Raw genomic sequence first — 27,788 nt, forward strand, 5'->3', positions numbered from 1 at the left:
CTCTAGAAATTTTTCAATGTCTTTGGTAGTTTTTATTTTGTTGGAATACAGAGTTTCAAAGTAGCTTCTCATTATGTTCTGTATCTCAGTGGTGTCTGTCATGATATTTCCTTTCTCATCACAAATTTTAGTAATTTGAGTTTTCTCTCTCCTTCTCTTTGTTAGTGTGCCTAAGGGTTTGTCTATTTTGTTTACTTTCTCAAAGAACCAACTTTTGTTTTGTAGATTTTTGAATAGTTTCTTTTGTTTCAATTTCATTGATTTCAGCTCTGATTTAATTATTTCCTGTCTTCTACTACTTTTGCTGTTCTTCTTCTTTTTTTTTTTTTTACAAGTAGTAGGCAGAGGATGATTTTACTTGATAATATATTAAAATGTATGAACATGCATATAAAACCTGGAATGTTACATACAAAAGTATCAACATTATAATTTCTGTCCAGTGATTAAATATTCTTCCCTTTGCTTTTGTATTTTTTTAAACATAATTATTTCTGAAATGAACAAACAAATGGCATTGAGGAATGAAAGTTACTAAATGGTAGGAGTTAGGAATCTAAGAAGCCAGTCAGGTGCCCAGCAGTCAAGGTCTGAAACCCAAGAGATCCAGCCAGGGTGACAGTAGCCAAGCCTAGAGGCGGAACATTGTTCTTTCCTTTTCCTACTGTAATGTTGTTTATCCAACCGTTTCTTCTCCACTTGATATTCTCTGCATAATTACATTTAATGAGACTATGAATATTAACTGGCACAACAGCAAAACGCTGCTAGCAACTTTGGTTTTGAATTGCTATAAAATGAAACTACCTTGTACTTATGTACTACACAAAACACTAGAAAATGAAGTGCTCCTATGACAAATATCCCAACTTACTAAATTGCTGACTGCTATTTTTTCTGATCTCAGTTCATTTTCAGCTTTCAGTGCAAATGTATCTTTTCTTTCAAGGATCTAGAAGAGGTAATTTTTTCCTCACAAAGAAACTAACAATGTATGCTGGGTTATGTCTCATGACTTAGTTTTGAGTCTATTGATAGTTGGCCTTGACTTCTAAGTTCTCTGCAGAGTTGGAAGGGCTTATTAAACTCCAAATCACCTTGCAATAAATTGAAATGAGGATTACCTTTATTTATTTATTTATTTTTTAAAAAAGGCCTTAGCTAAGTTACGAAATGAAAGAACAGAATATTACATTTCTACTGCTGTGAGGTTCAAAATCTCAATTTTCTCCCTCACTCCACAATGAGAAGATTGCTTAGGGGCACTTCATTCAAGTAATAATGGCAAATAACAACTGGAGAAAGGCTCATCATTTTAAAATTGGGAATATATAAAAGCAATGTTTTTACCTAAAGTGTTTCTTAGGTATCTGCTGAACATGGTCAACATTTTCAGAAGGGGTTCCAAAATATGGTTAAAGTTAAAGAAACAAAACTAAAAAATAAACCCAAACTACTTTCCATATCACTACTACTGGATCAGCATACTAATGTTCCTTTCTATAGCAACCGAGCATAGCAATCCATACAATAAAAATCTTCACATACCAAAAAGTATAAGAATTATATTAAAACAATTATATAATTATTTTTGTGTGGTACTTAAAATTAAAATACAATTTTATCACAGTAGAGCTCAAGAAGAATCTAAGGCTACAAAAATTCCTTTGTTAGAGAAAGAAAAAAACTTTCAGAACAAAGTTACTCAAGATGAAAGGAAACTATCTTAGTGAGAGAACTGCCGGCTGTCCGATGATTTCTTGCTAATATTTTTGAAGATTCTGGACTTCTCAACTTTCTTGGTTTTCTGATAGCCAAATCCACCGCCGCCTCCTCTCTTTTTACGCTTGCCCTCACTGCTGTTCACATTCAAATCAACAAAAGGAGGCACCTTGAAACCAAATGACAGGGCAACCTGAGGCAAATTTAAGTTATTAACATCAAAGATCTGTTTCAGAGAATGAGAATCATATGCTCGTATGTAGGACTTGTATGCTTCCTGGGCTGACTTATGAAGAAAGTAGTTCTTTTCAATCAATTTTTCAAGCTGAGACTGAATGTCAGAAATTTTGGACCAGGAAAAGTCAAATTCATTTAATGGAACCTTGGATTGCTTCAAGTAACGAAGGAAACCCAATTCTTCTGGGCGCAAAATGAGCAAGGCATGCCCTCTTCCATTTAGACCTCTGGCTGTTCTACCCACACGATGAATATATTCCTTAGGGTCATCTGGAGGGTCATACTGAACAATCCAGTCAACTTCAGGAATATCCAACCCTCTTGCTGCCACATCTGTACACAATAATATCCCTGAATCTGCATTGCAGAACTGGAAGAATGTGGTGGTACGCTTATTTTGCTTCTGCCTTCCCTGCTCAAGACCATCCACTGTTGCATTAGCTTTATCATCATCAACACCAACATACAATGGTTCCTTTTTCAAAGAAATCCGTGCCAGGTCTTCAACTTTCCGAGTTTGTATGGCAGAAAAGAGCATGGTCTGTCTGCGTGTTGGCAGAAGTTTAATAATTTGCTTTAATTCTTCTTCAAACCCAACATCCAAGATACGATCAGCCTCATCGATAACCAGACATTGTAGGTTTTTATACATAAAACCTGGGGTATTCTGCATATGGTCCAGGAGCCAGCCTGGTGTTGCCACAATGATGTTGATACCATTAGCAAGTTTCTGTGCTTCAGCAGATCTGTTACTGCCACCCATGATCAACCCATATGTGTGAACGTGGTGAGTCATCAGCTCCTTAAGAACACCGAAAGTCTGCATGGCCAATTCTCTAGTAGGTGAGAGAATAAGGGCTCCTGTTCCGTTCCTGGGCATGAACTTTAACTTAACAATGAGTTCAATCACAGGGATGAGAAATGCAAGGGTTTTACCACTTCCAGTTTTGCAGCTGCTAAAGATCCCTGCCTTCCAGAAGTGGCCTAATACTTTTATGTTGAATTTCAGTCATGTTCATGAAGCCCATTTCTTTTATTGCCTTCAGAGTGTTTTCATTGACAAGATTAGTTAGAGAAGCAAATGAAGTATCCTCAAAAGCTCCTGTCAGTCCCAGGGGCAGGCTGGGTCCTTCACTGTCTTCTTCCTCATCAACTGGCTTTTCCACACTGTTTTCTGTTTCTTCATGAGCTTCAGTGCCTTCTTCAACTTTTACTTTTTTTGCATCAGGCCCAGCATCATTCACCATTTTTCTCTTTTTCTTCTTCTTTTTCTTTTTTGTTTCTGAATTGGGGGACTGTGTTGTTGCTTCTCCATTGGTTAATATGGTAGATTTCTGGGGGGATTTTTTAACTTTTACATTTTCTACTATTTCTTCAGACTTATCTCCATTTTGCACTTCTGGCAAGCCTACAGTCACAGAACGCTTCAGGGATTTTTTTACTTTTCTGACTTTCAGTGTTTTTTCAGGCATGTCACCATTTTGAGTTTCTGATAGGCTCACATCTGAGGCCCTTTGCAACTTTAGGTTTCGCTGCCTCAATTTGAGGTTCCGCTTCTCAATCTTCTTACGCAGAAGTTTCATCGGCAGGTGCGACATGATGCCGGAGAGACGCCTTCACCGCGGTGCTGAGGTACTGATCTCCACTCCTCAGAAAAGACGTAATTTCCTTTCAGGCCGCATGTGCGCAGCTCGGCTAACGGGAAATACCTTTGCTGTTCTTCTGTTCTTCTTTTTCTAGTGCATCTTATAGAAGAAAAAGTAGGTCCAAACCTTCAACTTGTTGGCTTAGGATCAGACTTCCTTAACAGGACTCCCATAGCACAAGAAATAAAGTAAGAATCAATAACTGGGATAGATTCAAACCAAAAGCTTTCTCTCAGCAAAGGAAACTATCAGCAATGTGAAGAGAGAGCCTACACAGTGGGAGAAATATCTTTGTCACTCATACTTCAGATAGAGCACTAATTTCCAGAATATATAAAGAACTCAAAAGAACCAAGAATGCAAACAATCCAGTCAACAAATGGGCTAGAGGAAATGAACAGACACTTCACAGAAGAAGATGTACAAGCAATCAATAGATATATGAAAAAATGTTCACCATCTTTAGTAATAAGAGAAAAGCAAACAAAACTACACTAAGATTCCATCAAACCGAAATTAGAATGGCAATTATCAAGAACACAAGCAAACAATAGGTGTTGGAGAGGATGTGGGGAAAAAGGTTACACTCATACATTGCTGGTGGGGATGCCAATTAGTGCCACCACAATGGAAAGTAGTGTGGAGATTCCTTAGAAAACTTGGAATGGATCCTCCATTTGACCCAGCTATCCCACTCCTTGGCCTATACCCAAAGGACTTAAATCAGCATACTACAGAGATACAGCCACATCAATGTTCATAGCTGCTCAATTCACAATAGCCAGACTGTGGAACCAACCTAGATGTCCTTCAATTGATTGAATGGATAAAGAAACTGTGGTATATATATATACAATGGAATATTGCTCAGCTATAAGAATGATAAAATTATGGCATTTGCAGGCAAATAGATGAAATTGGAGAATATCATGCTAATGAGATAAGCCAATCTCAAAAATCCAAAGACGAATGATCTCACTGATAAGTGGATGATGACACATAATGGGGGTGGGAAAGGGGCAAGAATGGAGGAAGGAAAGACTGTATAGAGGGAAAAGAGGGGTGGGAGGGGTGGGGGGAAGGAAAAAAATAACAGAATGAATCAAACCTCATTACCCTATGTGAATGTATGATTATGCAAATGGTATGCCTTTACTCCATGTACAAACAGAAACAACATGTATCTCATTTGTTTACAATAAAAATAAATTTAAAAAAGAATGGAAATTTACACTCCATGTAAGTATAATATGTCAAAATACATTTATTTATTGTCATGTATAATTATAAAGAACAAATAAAAATAAAATGACAAAAAGAAATATGACTTCCGGAGGAACGCACAATCTGGTGTCCCTGGTCTGTCATTTTGAAATTAAAAAACTCCCATTGATTCCAAAATCTGGAATTTCCATAGAAGAAGAGCAATCTCAGCATTCACAGATGTCAGCATTCAACTTTCCTTGAGGAACCACTCAGGATTCAGGATTGGTATTAAGCAAGGGGGGAAATCATCCTTACCTGTGGGGTGGGTTTTGAAGATGATAAAAGAAAACTTCCCACAACCGGATTTTAACTATGAAGCAGTAATTTTAAAAAATGAAAAGGTCTGCATCATTGTTCATTCATTTCTTGCCATATCAGAGTTCACTAAGAGTTATTCTTGAGATTGTTTACAGGAGAAAGTGCTCTTTTGTGGACCATTTGGAAAATGAGACTGTATTTTTTAGTAGCTGAATGGGAATGGCATTGCCTGGAAAGGTCTGGATGAAGCCATCCATACGCATTTCCTGAAACTGTCACGTCACAACATTCTCAACAGACAATTGACTCATGCATTCCTCCTTCCATCGTCACTGAGGGTCTATTACCGCCACCCAGGTGTTTTACTCTAAGCACTTGGAAGGCAATTGCAAGGTTTCCAATCCTTTAGTCCTTCTCCGTCTTTGGCCAATTTCTTCTATGTGTCTGCAGGCAGTGGAAGTAACATATATAAGTAAACACACCTTTTGAACCAATTACTGGACTTTCCAATCATGTTCTTGTTTCTCCACAGTCCCTCTTCAATACTGAGAGAGATCCTCTCAAAACTAAGGCGCAGCCTATCTTTCAACTGTCTGTTTGGTCAGAAAGTGTAGGGACTGGAACTGCTGTGAGTGGTTAGGGGTACCATCCCTCCAGCAGGCAGGAAGTGTGCACATTGAAAAGTGACACCTCAACGGAGCATATGACACAGTCCTTCTCTGCCTTTGTGTTCATCCAAGTCTTTCACAAGAACATTCACACCAACTTTATCATTGAGCATTAAAAACTCTAGCACAGACCTCCACCAGGAGTTGAGTTAATAACTCACCATCCTACCCCTGAACCATGGAACCCATCTCAGCCAAAGGAAGGGACCAGGGTTTGATACACACAGATTGTACCTTCCTCTCCAAATCATTCTGTTTGGTGAAAGGAGCCAAAGAGGCCCATACTGTATTAATGCACTGACATACACTTTTAAAGAATAGAGACACACCTCTAGTGAGAGCAGATTAGATCAGCACCTGCCTGGGGGCCATGGAAAGGAAACATTGAGAAAGGTGGAAGGCTAGGACACAGGAAGGGGCATGAGGCACCTTTTGGAGTAAGAGACGGGTCCATTTTGTTAAATGGGTGAAGGGTTTCATGGGAATCCACACACACACAAAAGCCTACAAAAGCTATTCTTGAAGTATATGGAACTTGTGGTTTGTCCCTTCTATTTTGATACAACTATTTTTCAAAAGTCAGCACAGTAATGTGGTCTAACAAACACCTAGAGAGACTGTTGTGTTAGTTGACCTACCACCTGATCTATTCTTTAGGCCAGCCTTGTCCTAAAGGTAAATACTTCGCATCTTTGTCCGTTGGTCAGAGAATATTTGCAGGGGGTTTGGTGCCACAAGTCACCTCACAAACATGCCTCTTCTTTCTCCATGTCTCAGCAAAGAGCAAGAAAATGCAGGATTTGACGGTTCATTAGAAACAATGGAATTTTATATTCATCATCAGAGAAAGAGGAAGGCCATTGAGGCAGATTGGTGCAGGGGAAAAGGAACTGAGCCAGATCCAAGCCCAGGGAAAATGCCCAGAGCTCAGCCAGGCTAGCTGTCAAGTCAGGTGGGTCAAGCTGAATGCCCATAAAGCTCTCCTCTGTGTCCTCTGTGCTTCAGATCCAGAGTGACCAAGACTGGGTCTGAACAGCATGCCAAATGGAATCCCTGGTAATTTAATATCCCCAAGTCCTGGCTGCTTTGCTCTGTGCAACTCACCAGTTGAGCTGTGGCAGAGGTTAAGCCTATAGCCCCTGCTATGCTTCCCAGTGCCTAAAGAGTTGTTGCTCATTAGGAGCCCTAGCTATGAACTGAAGGCTATGACCAGTGTTGTTCAGGTGGTGGAGAGTGTGCCCAGTCCCCACACCCATAGTGCATGCAACTCGTGGAGATGGGGACCCAAGCCAATCCTGGGTGGGAGCTTCCCAGCAACAGGAGTACCTGGAATATGGGTTCAAGTGGTGTGGGGAGACAGGTAGAGCCAGGAAGATGATATGGTGGCATTCATAGCATTCTTGTGACAGGCTTAGAGTATGGCAGTGCAGAGGCTCTGCCTGCTGGCAAGGAGGCCAGTGCATGACACATGACTGGGAACAAAAGTAGCAGGGCATTGTACAGAAGCTCTTCCATGTTGCCCATATGTGCTACAAAAGGCAGGCTGGGGAGTGATTTCTGGGACACAGGGATGTGAAAATTGGATTGGTTGGGGCAGGAGGCCCTAAGTGTAGGTGGGCCAGTGGAGATTGGTCCTTTTTGCTGGCTGCCTGCTGCTGCCTAGGCTGGTGCGCCTGGGGGAATAGGCAGCAGCTCCCTTTCGAGCTGGGGGAGACCTGAAGATTACCACCTTTGAAGATGGAGTAGTGACCTTGAGCTCTGTAGCTGACTGCCAGATTTGAAGCCCAGATGTATTGGAGAGAGCCTTGCCAGAGTTAGAGGCTTGTAAATTCTAATAGAGATTGCTGGTGGAAGGAACTCAAGATGGAGGAGGAGGGAAGGAAGAGGAGGATAACGTATGCACATGGGGATTGTAGTTTCCATTTTTCAGGGCATAGGTTTGAGAGAGAAGCGTTCTGGGATAGGTGTTGGGATAGGTGTTGGGAGGTATGAAATGGGAGTTGCTGCAGCTCTTGCCAAATGAGTCGGGTGTTGACTCTCACTGGCCAGAACCCTCGGATCAGGACTAGGACCTAACGTGAGAATGAGGGCCAGTGGGAAGAGGCAAAGGAAGACAACTAGGGATCCCCCATCACTATTTGGTGTGGGGGAAGGGAAAGAGACAGACAGGATCAGGGGCCCAGCAGCCTGATCTGCCAATGGGAAGGTGGCAGGAATAGCTGGCATCTGACAAGTGTCAGTGTGTCTGCAGTTCCTGCTGGAACCACAGGTAGTTAGATAGAAGGGGCCTGGATGAGTGGCAGTTCAGGCTGTCATGGCCTCAGCTGAACTCTGAGTTTTCTGTGTGCATCCTCCACGCTCTTCTTTGAATTCAGAACCTTCTTCTGCAGCTTTCCACAGTCTTTATCCAGAGAAACAAGAGGAAGTTTGGGAAGTGAGGTCAGCTCACATAGATTCCTCTGTATTGGCAGCAGCATGGTCATTGGCATGGGCTTCACTCTCGTGTGGACCTCCATCTATTGACGTGAATGGAGAACAGCTCCCAGATGGATCAAAGAAGACTTTTCTCCCTGCACCCTGTTGCCTGTCCCTTGGGAACCTGGACAGTGGGGCAGATGGTGTCCACCCAGCCTTTCACTGGCCCTCTTCTCTGGCACATGACACTGCATGGAGCAGGCTCATGGAGCTCTGCTGCCTCTGCATGAGGCTGCCCCAGAGGCAGCACACCTGCAGCAGGGCTGTGCCAATTTGGGACCATCGGGTGGCCAGGTCCAAGTTCCCAGGATACACTGCACCCTCTCATGGAGGGTGTTTTCCTCCTGAGGCCCAGGATTGGGCTGCAAAACAGTGAGTTCTCCCTGGGTCTCCAGAATCTTGGCTGGTGCTACCTACCCATGGCTAGCAGTACCCCTTTCCCCACTGTCCTGCTGCATGTCTGTTTCTTCCTGGCTCTCCTCATCCTTTTCCTCCTCCTATTCCTGCTTTTTCTCTTCCACTTCCTCCCTTGGCTTCCTTTTGGCCATCCTTTCTTTGGGTTTCACTGGGGGTCCTCACCTCTGTTCCTAAGGACAAGGAAAAGGGAAGTGAACCAGTGTTATGGGCTCCAACACCCATGGGTGGCAAAAGCAGGAGATGAGGTGTGTGTGCAAGGAAGGAGGGATCCTAAGTTCTGGAAGGTGGGAATTGTCTGCAGTCCCATCAGGACACTACTGGGGAGGATCCCCAGGGAGGCAGGCCTGCATGAGAGGGACTCTGTAGCAGACCATCAACCAGGCACACCAGGGCAGGATTCTGACTGAAGAGGCTGCAGGTAGGGCCACGTGATGGATCCTGGAGCAATAAAGTGATGCTGACCAGGAACATCACTGACCAGGGGCATCTCAGGCCAGGCCAAAGGGCATGCAACTGCTGGCCAGGGCGAGTGGCTGCATGGGTGACTGTGTTGACTCATCTGATTGTCCATTCAGAGCACATGGTTGCCAGCCTGACCCTAGACCAGAAAAGAGACCAAGGGACTCTTGGTTGTAGACACAATACCTTCTGGAGGCCAAACACAAACTGTTAGCTCAGCCCTTGTGACATCTGGCTGGAACACATGTTGAGGAAAGGACATTCAGTGAGATGGTGGGGAATTCCTGTTTCACCCAATTTTTCTAGCTCCTGGGACATCCAGCCTGCTTCCTTGCATTGTGTGGAGCCCCTTGCTCCAGTACTGGGGATTGCTGGAACTGTGGGCCAGAGCGACCTATTATTTTTTTAAACAAATTGCCTAGAGTTTGACATTTCAGGCCTCAGATTGACTGAGTCATGGAGTGGCTTTTTGAATAGGGCTTGGAATGCCAGTGCTGGGTTCTTGACCGAGCCTGGAATTCAGCCTGCTCACTTATGAAACAATGAATGTCATTGTAAACCTTAAGACAACTCTTTGGTTCTTTTTCTCGTTAATCTGTGGTGCGAGCAATGTTTTTCTACAGTTGAAGGGTTTCTTTTAGTTAAACCTTCTTTATCATTGTCTATATGATAACAAACCCACCCAGTCTCTGAAACAAGCACTTTTTTTTTCATCAAATAAATATTTCCAAATTTTGAAATTTTTTTAAGAGAAATGTTTTATGAAAGTGTGTTAAAATACATATAAGATAAAAGTTACTATCGAGCACTTTTAAATGTATGGGTTCAATAGTGTTGGGGGAGAAGCAATTTTTAAAGGAAAATGTACACAGAATTTAGTTCAGCACTATAAGGTCTTATGTATTTTGTTATGACTGTGTTTCATGATGTACAACAAAATATTTGTTTCATGTACTTCAATTCATATTAGCTTGCCAGAATAATATTAACATTATACTAAACTTTCAAATGTTACCTTTGAAGATAAAATTAGAATCTATGGTAACTATTTAAAATATTTTAAACATTAGCTTATTTTTCTCCCACTTACTTAAGAGGTATTTGAAATTTAAAATGAAGTATTGTAATAACATCTAAGCTATCCCAAGTAAATGTCCATTCTTCTTGACAGAGAGAGACAAGATACCAACGTATGAGAGACAGAAAACACCCACATTAACATCTCAGATATATTATTTGCTCTCTGAATAGAACACTTAGGCCTGCAGCTTTTTTGATACAATAACTGGAATGGTGTACAGACCCCCTCCACATGCTCTGAAAACGAACTTTTGTTTTATGTAGAGTAGGCGAATTAGAATGAACAAAGGCCCACAGTTTGAGGCTCTAACAATTAACTCAAAATGGGTTTTTCTTCCCTCAGGAGACCTCATTGTAAATGTTTTATAGCCAACAGGTTAAAGCAGACTTGGCATCTTTCAGTTGTGTCCCTTTGAAGATGGAAAACTGCCCCAGATCCTTAATCAGATCTCTTACAGAAGAGGAGATCTTAGACCCTTCTTAGAAGGGCTGATGAAAAGATGCTGGTTACTAAATAGGTTGAAGTCTAGATCCCTGAGCCTGGGCACAGAGGAAACATCAAGACCATTCCTCCCCACCCCTGCAAGGAGTGTGTGTATGTGCAAACATACACACCATGATATTTATTCTGAAATCCTATGAATAGCTCTACTGAGAAACTTCACAACAGCATAACTCTCCTGGCGTTCTCCACAGCTGTAACGATTTGGTCACAGCCCAGAATGCCCACACTTCTACTTTGGCTGACTCTGTACTTACCTTAGCTCACTATGCCCTTATACACCCCTTAAACATTGATTTGATGGATTTTCCAGTTTCCAACCAGATGTATGGTATCCTTTGGTCACATCCAGGTCACTGAGCATTTCCTCCCAACCATCTTAGCTTCACTTGGGTTAGTTTACTCCTGCAAGGAATGGCTCTTCATCAGTGGTTATGTTAAGTGCAGCTTGATTTATTCATCGCCCAGTCACTGAAAATAACTTATTAGTAATAGTTGTTGGTTGGAAAACAAAAAAAATATATTCTGGCAAATTTAAGCAGAAAAGAAGTTACTGGGAGACTAAGAGGGGCCCATGAACACAGTGGGATGAAAAAGACCACGCTGGATGGGCTGGTCAAAGAATCCAGAACAGCCCAGAAGCTGTAAGAAGAGTCTCACAAGCTGGCCCCGCCCACCGGTGACCCGCCCACAGGAACACTGCCCTCTGAAAGTGCCATTATTCCTGTACCACTGCCTTGGGGATCAAAGCTTCTTGGTTTCTGTGAGAAGGGAGACGAGAGCCAAAACTGCCCTGCCCTCAGAGGGGAGAAAAATTATTCCCATAGGAAACCGGGATTTTTATAAGAATGTAGAATAACGCTGGACTTTCAAAACCTGTATATGTCTGCCATAAATAAAATGTACATTGGGGCCTGCTGGTGCATGTGTGCAATCCCAGCCACTCATGAGGATGAGCCAGGAGGATGACTGGAGATGTAGCTCAGTAGTAGAGCACCCCTGGGTTTAATCCCCAGTAAGGCAAAAAGAATTAATAATATGTATGTGTGTGTTGTCTACGTATACACATAATAAGTAGGGTTTATTTAAATTGCAACATATGTTTATTGTGCAAAGTATTTTAGCTTAGTCTTTTATATTTTTTCTAAATTTGGGATTATATTTTATTGGTATTTTTATTATAGCCAACTTTTTTCACTTGACAATATATTGTGATCAGTTTTGCGTCGTTCATTATCCGAACCATGATTTTTATTTTGTAACAGGATGGTACTCCTCCTCTGTACTTATTTAAATCACTTTAAGATTTTCTATTCTACTTTTTACCATTGTAAATAAAGCCAGGCTTATTATACTTCTTTTTTCTTTTCCTCTTTTGTTCAAGTACATTGAAACCTTCCCATATATCAGGCACTAAGCTAAAGTGCTTTATGTGCACTTTTGCATTAATTCCTATCAATATTCCCATGAGGTAAATGCAATTATTATCTCCATTTTACAGATGAGGAACATCCTGCCTGTGAATCACTTGCCCAAGATCAGCTGCTGATAGTCGCTAGTTAACCCAAAGTCACACAGCTAGCAGATGGCAGAACTGGATTTAGTGTCAACTCAGGCTGGCCTGACTCCACTGCTCAGGCTCTGAGTCTCTTAGATATCTTCTCAAGCAGAAATCTCTGGGTGATCCATGAAAATTTCCTTAGGATAAGTCTGGAGAAGTGAAATTGAGAGAGCAAAGGCTTTTGATACACACTGTGGACCTGCCCTCTAGAAGGTCTGTACCAATTTACACCAACCCCAGAAATCTATTCAAAGTGCCCGTTTTCTATGCTCTTGGAACACACCTGCTACGTGATCTTCAGAAACACTTTGCCGAACTAGATGTCAAAAAAAGGTATGTTTCTTGAGTTAAAAGTTTTTCATGTTTTATTTGATAATACAAGTTTTTATGATTGCCTACTCTGTCTGCCCTGGAAGGGCAGAGATTATTGTCTGTTTTGTTTTGTTCACTGCTGCTTTCTCAGAATCTGTCTGGCAGATTATGTGGTATACAGTAGTCCCTCTATAAAAATTTGGTGGCAAAATGGATGGAAGAAGCTGAATGTGCTGGGCACTGAGGTCAGCACTTAACACAGATGATCTAATTTAGTCCTCACAACACCTGGATGTCTGATGTCTTAGCTAGTATGAACACCATGCATTCAGGTCTGTCATGTTCAACTCCTCAAGTAGGCCTGCCCATCTCCTTGGTTTTCCTAGAATCCTCCCCATTCCAATACAAATTCTCTGTACAACAAACAGCCTGTATTTTCAATGTCACATCACCCCAAATACATCTCCAAATTTGGTAAAAATTTCTCCATCCATTTTCCCATAATACCCTAGCAGACATGCTCTCTTAGTCCATATTATGCTGTTATAACAAAATACCACAGACTGGGTAATTTATAAACAATAGGATTTTGTTTGGTTCACAGTTCTGGAGACTAGAAATTCCAGATTGAGTGGCCGCATCTGGTGAGGGTCTTCTTGCTGTCATAACATGTTGGAAGTTAACTCATGGCCAGAGAGCAAACAAAGAGAGAGAGTGCGCACCAAGCTCATTTTTACAACCAACCCACTCCCTCATAACAACTTTAACTCATTTGTGAACGCTTCATTAGCCCCACTTCCTAACATTTAGGCATTTTAAGTTAAGTTTTCAACACATGAACCTTGGGGGATGTATTCAAACCATAGCACAAGCCCTTTTTGTTGGTGGTAGGGGTGGGGATTTTTGTTATTGTTGTTTTGTTTTATGATACTGGGATAAATCCAAGGGTGCTCTACAACTAAGCTATATTCCAGACCTTTTAATTTTTTTATGTCAAGACAGGATCTTGCTAAGTTGCCCAGGATGGCCTCAAACTTACAATTGACCCTCCTGATTCAGCCTACCAAATCACCAGTAATTACATGTGCCATGGTGCTGGCATAAATATTACCTTATTGTACATGGTTATTTCCAGAGGATTAACAATATCATAGCTGACTTTCCCAGGACCAAACATTTGATGGTGAATATTTGCTGGGCATGGTGGTGCATGCTTATAATCCCAGCAACTCAGGAGGCTGAGGCAGGAATATTGCAAGTTTGAGCCCAGTCTCAGCAATTTAGCAAGGCCCTAAGCAACTCAGTGACACCCTGTCTCAAAATAAAAAACTAGAAAAGGCTGGGGATATAGCTCAGTGATAAAGCACCCTTGGGTTCCATACTTAATACCTCACCCCCCAACAGTGTGAACAGTATATAAAAAAAAAAAGCCAGAAAAGTTAAAAGCATCCAAGACACAACCCAGTCTCTATGACCCAATATCAGAAATGATATACCATTGTTTTTGCCACATTCTTCTCTTTAGAAGTCAGTCCAACTCATATTGAAAAGGAGGGAAGTATACAAAGGCATGAACACCAGAGGGCAGGCACCATAAGGAGTCACTTAATAAACTGCTACCACAACTGGAAGTCAGCCTGAGACAGCTTTACATAGAGAAAGAAGCTAGTTTCTTTCTTTCCTTCTTTCTCTTTCTTGCCCCCCTCCCTTCAGAGCACCATCTATTTGGGAAATAACTCCTTTATTCTGGGCTTATGTAGTCCTGGGAGGCTCACTCCTCCCCCCCCCCCAACAAACACCCAATCCTGGCTCCTGGAATAAGCAACTGTGGTATCCCAGTAACAATACTTCAACTTTCTGGCTGTTGTGGTTTAGATGTGAGATGTCCCAAAAAGCTCACAAATGAGGCAATGTAAGAAGGTTCAGAGGAGAAATTATTGAGTTTTGAGAGTATTAACCTAATCAGTGAATTAATCCTTGATGGGATTAATTGAGTGGTAACTGGAGGCAGGTAGGGCGAGACTGGAAGAGGCAGGAATTGGGGCATGTCTTTGGGGTATATATAGCATCATACTAACTAACTCTGGGTTATTCCCATATACTTGGGCTTTTTCATAACTGGAAGAACTTGGTATCATTATACCTTCCCTTTTCTAAATAATTCATAAAAATCCTAAACAATGATAGTCACAGGGGAAGGTCTGAGTTTACATGCCTCCCTCCAAGAAGCCCTTTCATCCTAAGCCATTGTTTCTTGTCTCTCAGCAACTTCCCCAGGCATGACACCAGTCTCCATCCTACCACGATGTTTCAATTTTGAAAACAGCCTTTTGTGTGGAAATTTGTAAAAGGCTTTCTGAAACTCTAAATAGACACTATTCATAAGCCTTTGTCCATATGCGCATGAGCCTCCTAGAAAGGCTTTAAAAGATTGATGAGGCCCAATTTCCTCTTCTAAGACCATACATTCTCTTCAAGTTCCTTCCTTGATTCACCTGTAGTATCGGCACAAAATTTATCTTTTGGGGGAAAATGGCTTAGCCCTTCCCTGCTGATCTGCTTTGACTGGGTCTTTAATCAGAATAATGTATAGAATCAGTAGAATAATGTAAGATCATGAATACCAAAACCAATCCTAAGAAAGACTAATAAATATAGTTAAGTCAGCATTCTGACATCAGAAACAGAGAAGTACGGACTCAGATGTGGTAAATATGGACAGAAAGAAGAAAGTAAGGTTAGAAGTATATAAAGTTGGTGGTTGCTAATCAAGGTTCAGGAATGTGTTTAGTTCTTCAGGAGTTTGATAATGTTATCAATTTTCTTTTTCTTTAAATTCTCCCATCCTTTGATTTCATAAACATTATGTTCTCTCATCCTTTCTTTGAAGACATTCCTTCCTGAATTCTTTCCCTGGATCCTCTTACTTTTGTCTCTCTAATGTGGCTTTTGTCCAGGTACTGTTGTGCCCAACGGCTCGAGACCCCACAAAGACCACCAGAGACCACGATCAATGCAAGCAACAAAGAGTCATTTATTAGCAAGCTTGAGCCTGGTCCTCCGTGCACTTGGTAAACAGTGATGCTAAGAGGCCCTGAGCCTTTGTTCAGCAGGCTTTTATAATGAAAGGCAAACAGTTTTACAGTGTTCTTTTTAATTGGTTAACATTTGAACAGCTAAACATTAGTCCTCCTCTGGTTGGGTCCTGCCAATCTATTTGATTCTCATTGGGTCCCACCAGAACTGAACGGTCCTAGAGGAAGAAGGGAGGAGGGAAGGGGTGAACTGTGCAGGAGATGAGTTGCAGTTAGGCCCCCCTGTCCTTGATAGATAAGGTTTCTAGGCAGCTGCACATTTCTCAGACAAATATTCCTTAACAACCTCGATAAGCACAGGGGCCCAGCAGTCCTGTTTACGCTGTATTGGCTTTTGAGGGTGCAGTCACAACTGCCTGCATCCTGGTGATTAAGACAGATAGCTGCACAGATATCACCCTGTTACCATCCTTGATTTCATTTTTGTCTCCATTGTCATGTGCCCTCACTGTCAATTTTACATACTTCCTATGTGGTACCTAGAGATGGAGAGAACAAATGTGTAATGTATAAAGCTGCTCCCCCTGACCTTTCCAGTACAGCCATTTCCCTGCCTCCCAACCAATCTGTGAACATCCTAGCTAGCTATTGGTTCATCAGTCAGCTTGCAAGTGTTCTTCTCCGATATTGGTCCCCTGTTACCCCGGCGGAATTCAATTGCTTTACTGTAGCTGCCCCGCCATCTTTGCTCATTCTTCTGTCTCTCCTCCTCACTTTCTCTAGCCTCCTGGCTTTCACACTTTCTTGCACGCGCCCTTTCTCTTTGCCTCTCATTTTCTCTCTTACCCTGCAGGGAGACACTCTGTTTGCTTAATAAACTCCTTTATGTGGTTTCCTGGGTCTGGTGTGGATTCCGTGGGATCCCTTACAAAATGTACATTTGGGTACATGTATGTTCTGTGAACTTCAGATGCCTAGTGAACATTTCTACATCAAATGGCCAGAGACACCCCCAATGTATAACAATGTTCCAAACTAAATGCATTTCTCCATACATGTTAAAGCCTTTTTATTTATGTGGAAAAAAAAAAAAAACTTATCTCATGGAATTTGAGGAGCAGCTTAATAGCACTGTCCCCTGCTCCTGGTATAAAACCCATTGTTTTATATAACAGCACTGGGTTCTGGAAAAGCTGGAACTAAGACCCAGAAAATTCAATGATTTGTCATTCCAGAGTACATGTCTACTTTCCTCTGTTTGTCTGATCTATTTTCCCCTGTTACAGACTGATGACTTCTGCTTCTCAGTCTTTATGGTGGGAAAAAGAAGATTTTCATGTTCCTGCTTCAGGCTCCCACAGCAAAGCTAGTTGATTCTCTCTGGGTCCTAAATTCAAACTCCCAAGGAAGAAATTCACTGGCCCATCTATGGTCAGGATGTCTACCCAGAGACCAATGTGCTATGGTTTTGATGAGTGTCTCCCAAAGGTCCATATGTGTTAAAGGCTTGGCCTCCCAATCTTGAACTTGACCTTCTAAAATTGTGAACTATAAATCTTTTGGTTATGAGTATCCTGTCTCAGGTATTTCATTGTAATGATACCAAGTTGACAAATGTACAATGTGACTTGAAGTTGTCCCATAACTCACTAATGCTCTCTTCATTTTATTTTCAACATTTTTTCTCTCTTCATTTTGGATTATTTTCATTGCTATGAGTTCAACTTTACTATTTGTTTCTTCTGCTATGTCTAATCTGTTGCTAATCCCATCTAGCATGTCTTTTGCAATATGCATTGTTTTTTTAATTGGAATTATTTTTATATTGTCAATTTCTCTATTTAACACACTTCAACTTTCTTTTAGATTGTAAAACATATGAAATAACAGTTATAACTATAGTCATGTCTGTCTACTAATTTGATCTTTGACTAATTTGTGTATTATTTCTGGGTTGTTTGTATTGGTCTGTTTTTCTTACTTTTTATTAAATTTTTCTACATATGAGCATGCCCAGTATTTTTTTTTAATTGATTGCCAGCTACTATGAATTTTACCTTCTTAGGTGGTGAATATTTTTCTGTTCCTACAGCCATTTTCTTGAGCTTTATTTAGGGAAGCAGTTATATTACTTGGAAATGACTTAATCTTTTCAAAGCTTTTAAAAAGATTCATTAGACCAGATGAACACAGCCTTTATTCTAGAGCTAATTTTTCCAGTCTTGTGGCAATGCTGATGCTCTGTGAGTGAGATTGTTCTTTGTTCAAGGATCATTCCCTCCATTCTGAACCTGTGGTTATTTCTTCAGCCATCAGTAATGTTCTCAAATTTATGCACTGAATAGTACTTAGCAGAAGTCTTAAGGGGCCTTTCTGAAGGTCCTTGGAATGCATATGTTCTCTCTTGCTCTGGGAAGTACTCTTCTCCTTACTTTGCCATGTGAGCTCTAGGTGCCATGGCCTGCCCAGACACTCAAGCTTCACCTGGGTTTCCCCCTTTCTAAATCACTGTGGAAGCTCTGTCTAGGTGTTGGGCTAAGAGAATCACACACAGATGACCTCATTTGTTTTCCCTCTTTCAGGAATCACTGTCCCCTGCTCCTGGTATAAAACCCATTGTTTTGTATATATTTGTTTCTTTCTTCATTTTCCATATTTTTATTGGTACATTATAATTATACTTACTAGTGGGATTTGCTATTACATATTCAAATATATAATAATGTAATTTGATCAATACTGTACCCCAGTATTTCCCTTTTCTGTCCCTTTCTCGCTCCCCCTGGCCCCATTTCCTCTCCACTGGTCTCCTTTTGATTTTCATAAGATCCTTTCCCCCAACTCTTTCTTTTCCTTTATCCCCTCTAACTTCCACATATGAAAGAAAACATATGACCCTTGACTTTCCAAGTTTGATTCATTTCACTTAACATACGCTCTCAAGTTCTATTCATTTTATTTGTCTTTCTTATTTATTTCAGATGGGAGAGTAAATCCAATTCCTGTTATTCCATCTTGACCAGAGTAGAAGTTCAGGTCAGTCTTTTGGAACAATTTGCATTTATTTAAACTCTGGACTGTTGCATGTCTCTGCGCTTTTGTGTCAGCTTGAAATGCCTTCCCTTCTACTCCCTCCGACAAGACTTGGTTCCAGCATTATCTTCTCCCAAACCTTCCCATCCCCATCCTCACTTTGCCATCCCTCCCATGTGTTAGCTGGCATCCCAATATGATGTAGACCTTGGTTCCATCCATGAAAACCTAAGCCCTTATATTCACAGATCATAGTGCATACACATATCCCAACCCAGCACAGCAGCTGAAACATCATAGGTATTCTACATGTGTTTGATGAAATGAATTCCTTCTTAGGTTTCAGTGGACTCCTTAAAGTGAAACGTTGAGCTGGGCATGGTGGTGCATGCCTATAGTCCCAGATACTTGCAGATGGCAGCAGGAGGATCAGTGAGGATTATTCAAGACTAGCCTGGGCAACTTAGGGAGAACCCATCTCAAAAACAAATAGCTGGGTGCAGTGGCACACACCTATAATCCCAGCAGCTTGTGAGGCTGAGGCAGGAGGATCACAAGTTCAAAGCCTGCCTCAGCAATTTAGTGAGACCCTCTCTCAAAATAAAAAATTAAAGGGCTGAGAATGTGAGTCAGTGGTTTAGTGCCCCAGGTTCAATCCTCTAGTACAAAAAACAAAAAACAAAAAAAAAAAAAAAGAAAAATTATAAGGTGAAATATTGTATATAATAACATTAAAAAGGAGGATAATCTTTACTATTTCAGAGTATTTCATAAGTGGTTATCTTAAGAACTTGCCTATCATTCTGTATTGCAATTCTGATATTGTATTTCTTTGAAACAAGTATGTCATTAGCAAATCATTAGGCATGAGACTGTGGTGATCTTGAACAAAGCACTTATGTGGGTGGCCTTTCTTTTAGGAGAGTTCCAGATTCTTTGGGCATATGTTTGTACAGTTTGCTTTGTTTACTTGTGCTGAGGATGAAATCTTTTCAAATCTTTTCCGTGTGTCACAGATTTTGAAAAATGGCATATGTACTTATAGTCATGCTGAGCAGAATTCAACTATAAACTGCCAAACATCCTCATCATTTGATTTTCATGTAGTGAAATTCTTCCCTCACTCAAAACAAAGTCACAGCACAATGTCTAGCAGTGCATTATACCATGTGTAAGATCAATAGCCTGCTCAGGGGAAACTGATGTTAAACTTTTACCTTAAATTTGCCAGGAGTTAGATCTCTGAGATTCCACTGTGCATCTTTTGTGGACTGCATATGTTCTCTTATGCTAAAATGTCTCCCCACAAACCATCTCTGGAACACTTTGTTTATGCAGCTTGTGCTACAACCTACTTGAGGACTCAATGCTTTCTCTTTTTGACTTATGTAAGAATTGAAGTTGGGCACAGTGACAGGTGCCTGTATTCTCAGCTACTTGAGAGGTTGAGGCAGGAGGACCACTTAAGCGCAGTAATTTGAACTCAGCTAGGGTAACATATCAAGATACAATCTCAAAAAAAAAAAGAGGGGAGGGGTTGGGGTGCAGCTCAGTGGTAAAGTACATGCTTAGCATGCATACAGCTCTGGGTTTAACCCCCAGTAGGTGCACACACACACACACACACACACACACACACACACACACACACACATTGATATACATTGGCAAACAGGGCACATTAACAGCAGAAAAACTCCAAAACACAGGGGTGCATGTGTCATGTCTATGTGTTTGTATAAGCAAATGAATGTATTTACATTACCTACAATCATACCACTCAGAGAGTCATTATAGCCTTTTGGTGTATGTCTTTTCGAGACAATACCTCCTCTTCTTTAAACTGGAATCTGCTCCACCACAGGTCTTTCCAAGTCAATTAATGTCTTTTCTAATTCCCCAAAGAAAGTCTTAAAATGTAAAATATAATTTTTCACAAACATTACTTTTTGTCATGTTCCCTCTCTCTGTTCTATCTTCCTTTTAATAAAGAATTTTTGAAGACATAATTCCTAACCCAAACAAATTATTGTCAATTGCTAAAATTTCAGGTATAATGGAGATAAACAGTTTGAGTGTTTCTAAGTTGCCACACACTGTTTCACTCATGCATAAGGTTAGCCCTGTCATAGTAGGAACAACATTGATAGTGTCACAACATAGGAAGTGTAGGCCTGGAAGAGATCATTAAAAAGGTTCCAAATGTGATGTCTCAGTGGTCTTCTACCACTGAGCTATATCCCCAGCCTATTTTATATTTTGACACAGGGTTGTGTTAAGTTGCCAAGGTCAGCCTCAAACTTGGGATCTTCCTGCCTCAGCCTCCTGAGTAGCTGGATTAGGCATGTGTCACTGTGCCTGCCTTTGCTTCATTTTATTTGGTATTTGTATCTTGAGTTAAGCCAATTTCTTTCCCCATTTTTATTGAAAACAATCACATTCTGAAGTAGTCTGATTTAGGCTATGTGTCAGTCAGCTTTTCCATTGCTGTGACAAAAAATACCTGAGACAAACAGCCAGGCATGTTGATTCACACCTGTAGTCCCAGTCATTTGGGAGGCTAGGGCAAAAAGATTGCAAATTGCTGACCAGCCTCAGCAATTGGGCAACACTCTGTCACAAAAGAAAAATTGAAAAAGCTGGGGCAGTAGTCCAGTAGTAGAGCACTTGCATAGCATGCATGACACTCTAAGGTCATCCCTGGTATGAAACAAAATTAATATTCCTTGATAATGACAGTCTTGTTTTCTTAACCATGAAGTGTGCATGCTTAAGGAGTCACACATGGATCCTGGATCTACAATTACTAGTCATATGATCTTGTTTATCCACTCAAGGGAACTTTCATTCTTTTTTTTTTTTTCTTGGACTGGGGATAGAACCCAAAGATGCTTTACCACTAAGCCACATCCCCAGCTTTATTTATTTATTTATATTTATTTATTTAGAGACAGAATCTCAGTAGGTTGCTGAGGTTGTCCTTGAACTTGTGATTCCCCCACCTCTGCCTTCTGGGTGGCTGGGAATTATAGGAGTGCATCACAGTACCTGGCTTTCAATTTCTTCATCTGCCAAATGAAGATGATATTTCAATCTACTTTAGATGTGTTTTTAACACCAAATGATCCATTCTTTTATTTCATTTCACACATCATTTTTGGTGACTCTATTCCACCACATTATACTAAGCGAAGTAAGATAATTTCAGGATTAATTTACATAAAATATAATAGGGCACACACAACTGTCTCACTATTCTATTTATAAATTCTTCTTATTAGTATAAGTGAAATTTGACCTGTATGCTATTCATCTCTGTTAATATAAGTAAAAAATCAAGGACTCTTGAGAAGAGAATGATTCTAATACATTTATTTTTTATTTTATTTTTTGGTACTCAGGATTGAACTCAAGGGCACTTGACCACTGAGCCACATCCCCAGTCCTATTTTATATTTTATTTAGAGACAGTGTCTCACTGAATTGCTTAGGATCTTGCATTTGCTGAGACTGGCTTTGAACTTGTGATCCTCCTGCCTTAGCCTCTTAATCTGCTAGGATTACAGGAGTGTGCCACTACACCTGGATGATTTTAATAAATTCTTAATTTTCTCCACACATTAAAAATCTATTTTTTGGGTGCATCTCACAGATATATTTATTCATACCATGAAGCAAACAGATGTCATGAAAATGGACAGCAACATTCCTCTAGGAAAGCTTCCCAACTGACATAGCTTGCTTAAATTGATAGGTACAGTGACATCTTATTTCAGATGCACTCCAGGTAAAGCGGGTGCAATACTCAAACATTTCAAAGCTTTAATTCTTCTCTCAGTACTCCTAATATTACAAATGAATAAACTCATTAGCCAGCTTACCACACATTTCCTGGTAAATTGGGATACAGCATGACATCACGGGGTTCCAAACTTATTTATTTTTTAGTGGCACTGGAGATCAAACCCAGGGTCTCACAACTATAGGCAAACATTGTACTTATAAGCTATAACCCCAGCTGGATTCAAACTTTTGATTTTTCCTGTTTCTAGAATGCAACTCATGGTCACTTTACCACTGAGATTACATTCCCCATACTTTGTATTTTTTATTTTGAGATGGGTTCTTGCTACATTGCTGAGGCTGATCTCAAACTTTCAATCCTCCTGCCTCAGCCTCCTGAGCAACTGGGTTTGCAGGCATGCACCACCACACCTGGCTCAAACATTTTTAATAATACTTTGATCCCACATGCCCCAGTGGTGGGGGGAGACTCTTTTGGGCTGTGGAGATAGCTCAGTTGGTAGAGTGCTTGCCTTGAAAGCACAAGGCCCTGGGTCCAATACAGCACCACAAAAAATAAATAAATAAGTATTTTGAAGCATCTCCATTCAGGACCAATGGCTCTGACCACTGTGCAGTCCTCCGAAAAAACCTACCCTCTGTGCAGGTGCCAGGCAGGGCCTGCCGGGAAGGTGTTGGGCATCACATTAAAAGGCACACATAGCACGAAGGCCTATGGAGAACTAGGACAAATAGGTTAAAAATTCTCATCATAAACATTTTTAAAGCATGTTCTTTTTCTGTAAACTTTAAAAAGTGAAGCATTTATTAATATCCAGAAATTATTGCAATAGAAAGATGACTGAACATGGGGGCAGGGGTCTGGTGTAGTTCTGGCACTGAAACACCTTCTGAGTAGAAGGTAGATAATATCAGGAAGGTCACAGGAGGAAACCCTGGACTGGGCGAAAGTTTGTGTAATAGGAATTCATAATGTCATTTACAACTTCAAACGCCTCAGTTTAATTGCTCAGCTTTTAAAGATTTTGGGGGTATGAATTGCAAATATACTATGAAATATTTTAAAAATTGCCTTAAGGAATGTTGAAATAAAGCAGTTCTAGTGCATTTGTTTTTATCATGGAAAAAAACTAGCATCTTCTAATTTAAAAAATATTTTCCCTGATTAGAAATAATACAGATTCTTTATCTGTTTGAAATAAACTCTGAGGTCCCATATACTCTAGTTCCAGAATCCTTAACAAATTAGTTAACCTGCCTTTGCTTCAGTTTCTTTATCAGAATGATAATACCCTAAAAATCTATTTTTGATTCATATTTTGGTTCATAATTTTTTTTTTTCTGTGTGAATCACATCAACAACAGTAACAAGAACTTACATAATATTTATCTCTGGCAGGCAATATTTTAAGGACATCAATCCTCAAACCTAAAAGGTAGGTAATTTTATTATCTCTATATTAAAGGTCAGACTACATTCAGCTAATAAGCAGTAGAGCTTGGATAAGAGCAAGATAGTCTAGAACTAGGGTTGTTCTTAGAAGACTGAGTGTAAAACAGCAATAGCAACAAAAACAAACATAGGACTAAGAGCTCTGTCCCCTTGGATTTTTCTTTCTTTCTTCCTTTTATGCAGGGAGTTGGGGGTGAATTGAACTCAGGAGTACTTTACCTCTAAGCTACATCCCCAGTCCTTTCTATATTTTATTTTCTGACAGGGTCTTGCTCTGTTGTGTGTTTCAAACTTGTTATCCACCTACCTCAGGTTCCAAAGCAGCTGGGATTACAGGTATGCACTACTGCACCCAGTTTCCTTTGAATTTTCTTTCTCTATTTTTTGGTACCAGGGATTTAACTCAGGGTGCTTAGACACTGAGCCACAGCCCCAGCCCTTTTCTTACATTTTATTTAGAGACAGGGTCTCCATTGGTGGCTTAGGACCTTGCTAAATTGTTTAGGCTAGCTTTAAACTCATGATCTGCTTCAGCCTCCCCAGCTGCTGGAACTACAGGCATGTGCCACTACACCTGGCCTGAATTTTCTTAATGTGTTTTGGGTATTAAAATCATGATTTCCCATGATCACCATGAAGTTGAATAATAACATCTCAATTCAATTACTCTCTGGCAATTGAAATAGTTAAGTAGGTTTTGAGTTGCAGAAAAGTTAGCAAAATATCCTCAATCTAGAAGACTGTGTTGCATTATATTTAAAAATAAAGGTTTGCTGGGCATGGTGGTACATACCTTTAATCCCAGTGGCTCAGGAGACGGAGGCAGGAGGATCTTGAGTTCAAAGCCAGCCTCAGAAATTTAGGGAGGACCCAAACAACTCAGCAAGACCCCTCTCAAAATAAAAAAGTAAAGGGGCTGGGGATGTTGCTCAGTGGCTACTGCCCCTGAGTTCAATTTCCAGTACCAAAATAAAGATTTAGAAGGTGGGATATTAGCAAGATGATGGAATAGGGAGTCCTAGCTCCTGTTCTCTCATGGAGACACTGACTTCACAACAACAAAACAGTTCAAAATGCCTCTGTGAAAATTCCATAAATCAGCAAAGAGTTTGTAGCACAGAATCAAGTGCCAACCCAAAAAAGAGCTCCAGGAAAATGAGTTGCAGTTTGGCTGCTTGAACTTCTCAATGCAATGCAGTATGATTGGAAGAAAATTTCCAACACCTGGCTATTTCCTCAGAGGAAAATAAAAAAGTCATGTATACATCTAATATGGGCCTTCCCAAGGGAATGGTATCTATCTTTTCTTGGCTCAAAACACTGAGATGCAACAGAATATTTTGGCTGAGGTATGGGAAGCCATACTTATCTAGAAGAATCAGACAGTTCCCTGCCTAGTTCCCCTAAGAGAATGGCTCCCCTAACTCCACCCTATCCTGTCCATCACAGAAGAAGCTCCTCCTTGTCTTGGCCCCCTTTACCTGTAAGTCTATAAATAAAAGCGTGGCCTCTAATAAACTCCATGTTCTTAGAGGCCAGAGCTGGTATGGCCAGACCAGTATGCCCCCTCTCATTTAAAAGGAGTATTAGCTTTTGTGTGTTTATTATGTAGATACGTTTATGGGTAATTGATTCATAAAGAGCCAACATCATCCTCCCACAGTTAACCCTTGTTATGGGGTGCAACTTAAGAACAGATCAATAACCACTGAGAAGTTTGAATTTGAAAGTCTATTAAGCCAGCCAGCTGACTGTCTCAATGCTCCAAAAGTGGTTATTGGGAGAACAGCCCCGACCATAGGGTTGTAGGAGGTTTTATACCAAATATCACATCAATCATAAGTGTCTGTTACTATGATTTGAAATTATAAACTAACGTCATTAGATCATCAACAGAGGGGGAAGTGGGACAAAATGACCCTTACCTAGATACAAACTAAAGAATGGTTACTAACGTCCACACAATCACCGTTCGTATGGCACATAGTTTAGGAGCAATAGGAATCAAAAGAGAGCAATTTTTCATTACATAAGAATTGCCATTTTGTATTGCTAAACATGTCATGCTACATAACTGATGATGGGCACAGAGGCAGGATGTCCCCATGGGAGAAGCTTATTTCCTACACAGTATGGAGTCTCCGAGTAAAATGGAGTTCTGTTTAGTCATTTTCCTTATAGTTTGGCCTACAGCATTCTCATGGAGCCAGATCTCTCAGCCCATCACAACCCTTTTCTCATCCACATGGGACGTGGCTGAGAGACCCCCACATTTGGTGTCTGAACAGCGACTGTTTGAGAGGATTTTAGAAGAAAAAAGAAAGGTAAGGTGTTGGCCCCTTTCCCATGGGAAGCATGCACATGTGAATAAGTTTAGTGGTAAAAAAGGAAAGGGAATTTAATTGTGTGATGTTAAGCCTGGGGAATTTGCTCTCTACAGAGAGAGAAATAAAAATAAATTCAGCTATATTCAATACTTAAGTGTGAAAATTCAATGGGAAGAACACAACTCCTACAGTCCTTGAAATGTAAATGGAGACCTGATCACGTTAAATACTCCAGACTCCATCAGACAGGTCTGCTTGCCTCTGTGTGACCTGTATGAAACTGAGAACTAACTTGGCTGAGATAGGTGCAAAGGTTTAGAATTCTGGAAGAAAAGATCCTAATCAGGAATTCAGAGAAAATCTCTAACTTAAGAAGGGGAAATTACTTGTCAAGTTTCCTAGTTTAAATATGTGTGTTCCCTCCATAGCTTCCAGCCCTCCAGAAACAGCATGGATTCTGCTCCTGGGTAGGGAGGATGGGAAAGCCTACTAAAGAACACTGCTGCTCAGGCAGGGACCCTCAGGGCCAGGCACCAAGATGAAAGGAGAAATAGTAGGAAATTGGAAGCACAATGGCACAGGCTATAGCAATTAAAAAAAAAAAAAAAAAAAAAAAAAAACATGCCTAGGAGCACAATTGAAAATGTAGAGACAGTTTGGAGAGTTTGGACTGTAATAGAAACTTCATTTTATTTGAACCAAGATGTTGATTTATGGATTTGGGGAGGTTTAATCACAGGACTTAGAAATACTACTATGAATTTCAAATCTAAGAGTCAGAAATATTCATCCTCAAGGATCTCATTATCTTCTGGGAACATATTTAAAAAGTTTTGAGAAGTGAAGCAGTACCCCATGGACAAAGAGATACTGAAGGCTGGGGACAAAATCTCTATTCAGAGGACTGGAGAACAAAGTCAAAGGAAGATGAGTTAGCACAGGACCTCTGAAATTTGCATTTGAACTGTTCTGCTCTAGTTGAAGCCAGAATCAAGGACAGGCAGTTAGTGTAGAATAGAGAATCTGGTCAATTCAAGGAATGGAGGCCATCAGAGTCTGGGAAGTTGGAGAATGCCCCTGGGAGACTGAAATGTCAGTGTTTCCAGAGCCCTTTTGATCACCAAATTTACCTGCCTAACTACCCTTCCCAAAATGTTGCAGGCAGGTAATTGCTGATTAATCTCTCCTGGGCCCCTACCTGACTCTCCATTTGGCCCTTTCCCCTGCCATCAGCTTCTCACCTTTTGTGCCATGTCACTGGCAACTCCTGGGCCTAGTTGGGGAAGCAGGAAGGAGAGAGATAAAGGGGGAGAGAACAGAACAAAGGGAACCCTAACCTATGGGAGATGTAGGGTGTGCTCACTTCTTGGTATTCTAGATCATTCAGTCAGCCCGAAACATTTAGAGGAAATTACAAAATTGGCATAAGTCCCTGATCAACCCTAGATGATCTCCTCCAGTTTGCATCTTCCATTTATTTTAATAATAGAGATCAAGAGGAAAAGAAAGAAAGGGAACATAAAGACAAGAAAA

The 27,788-nt window shown here is 40.7% G+C and overlaps 2 protein-coding genes across 16 annotated transcripts in view; one reads left to right on the forward strand and one right to left on the reverse strand.

The window, feature by feature from the left end:
* Positions 1 to 27,788, forward strand: part of ARHGAP12 (Rho GTPase activating protein 12) — a 437,561-nt gene that overhangs the window by 155,122 nt on the left and 254,651 nt on the right. The window lies entirely within an intron of this gene.
* LOC306641777 (ATP-dependent RNA helicase DDX18-like) lies at positions 336 to 3,653 on the reverse strand. The gene is given in 2 exon segments (XM_079107009.1): positions 336 to 2,918; positions 2,920 to 3,653. Coding segments are annotated over 2 exon segments (1,830 nt in total). The 5' UTR covers positions 3,558 to 3,653; the 3' UTR covers positions 336 to 1,726.

The sequence above is a fragment of the Sciurus vulgaris genome (genome assembly GCF_902686455.1).
Source record: "Sciurus vulgaris genome assembly, chromosome: 12".
NCBI classification, from domain to species: Eukaryota; Metazoa; Chordata; class Mammalia; order Rodentia; family Sciuridae; genus Sciurus; species Sciurus vulgaris.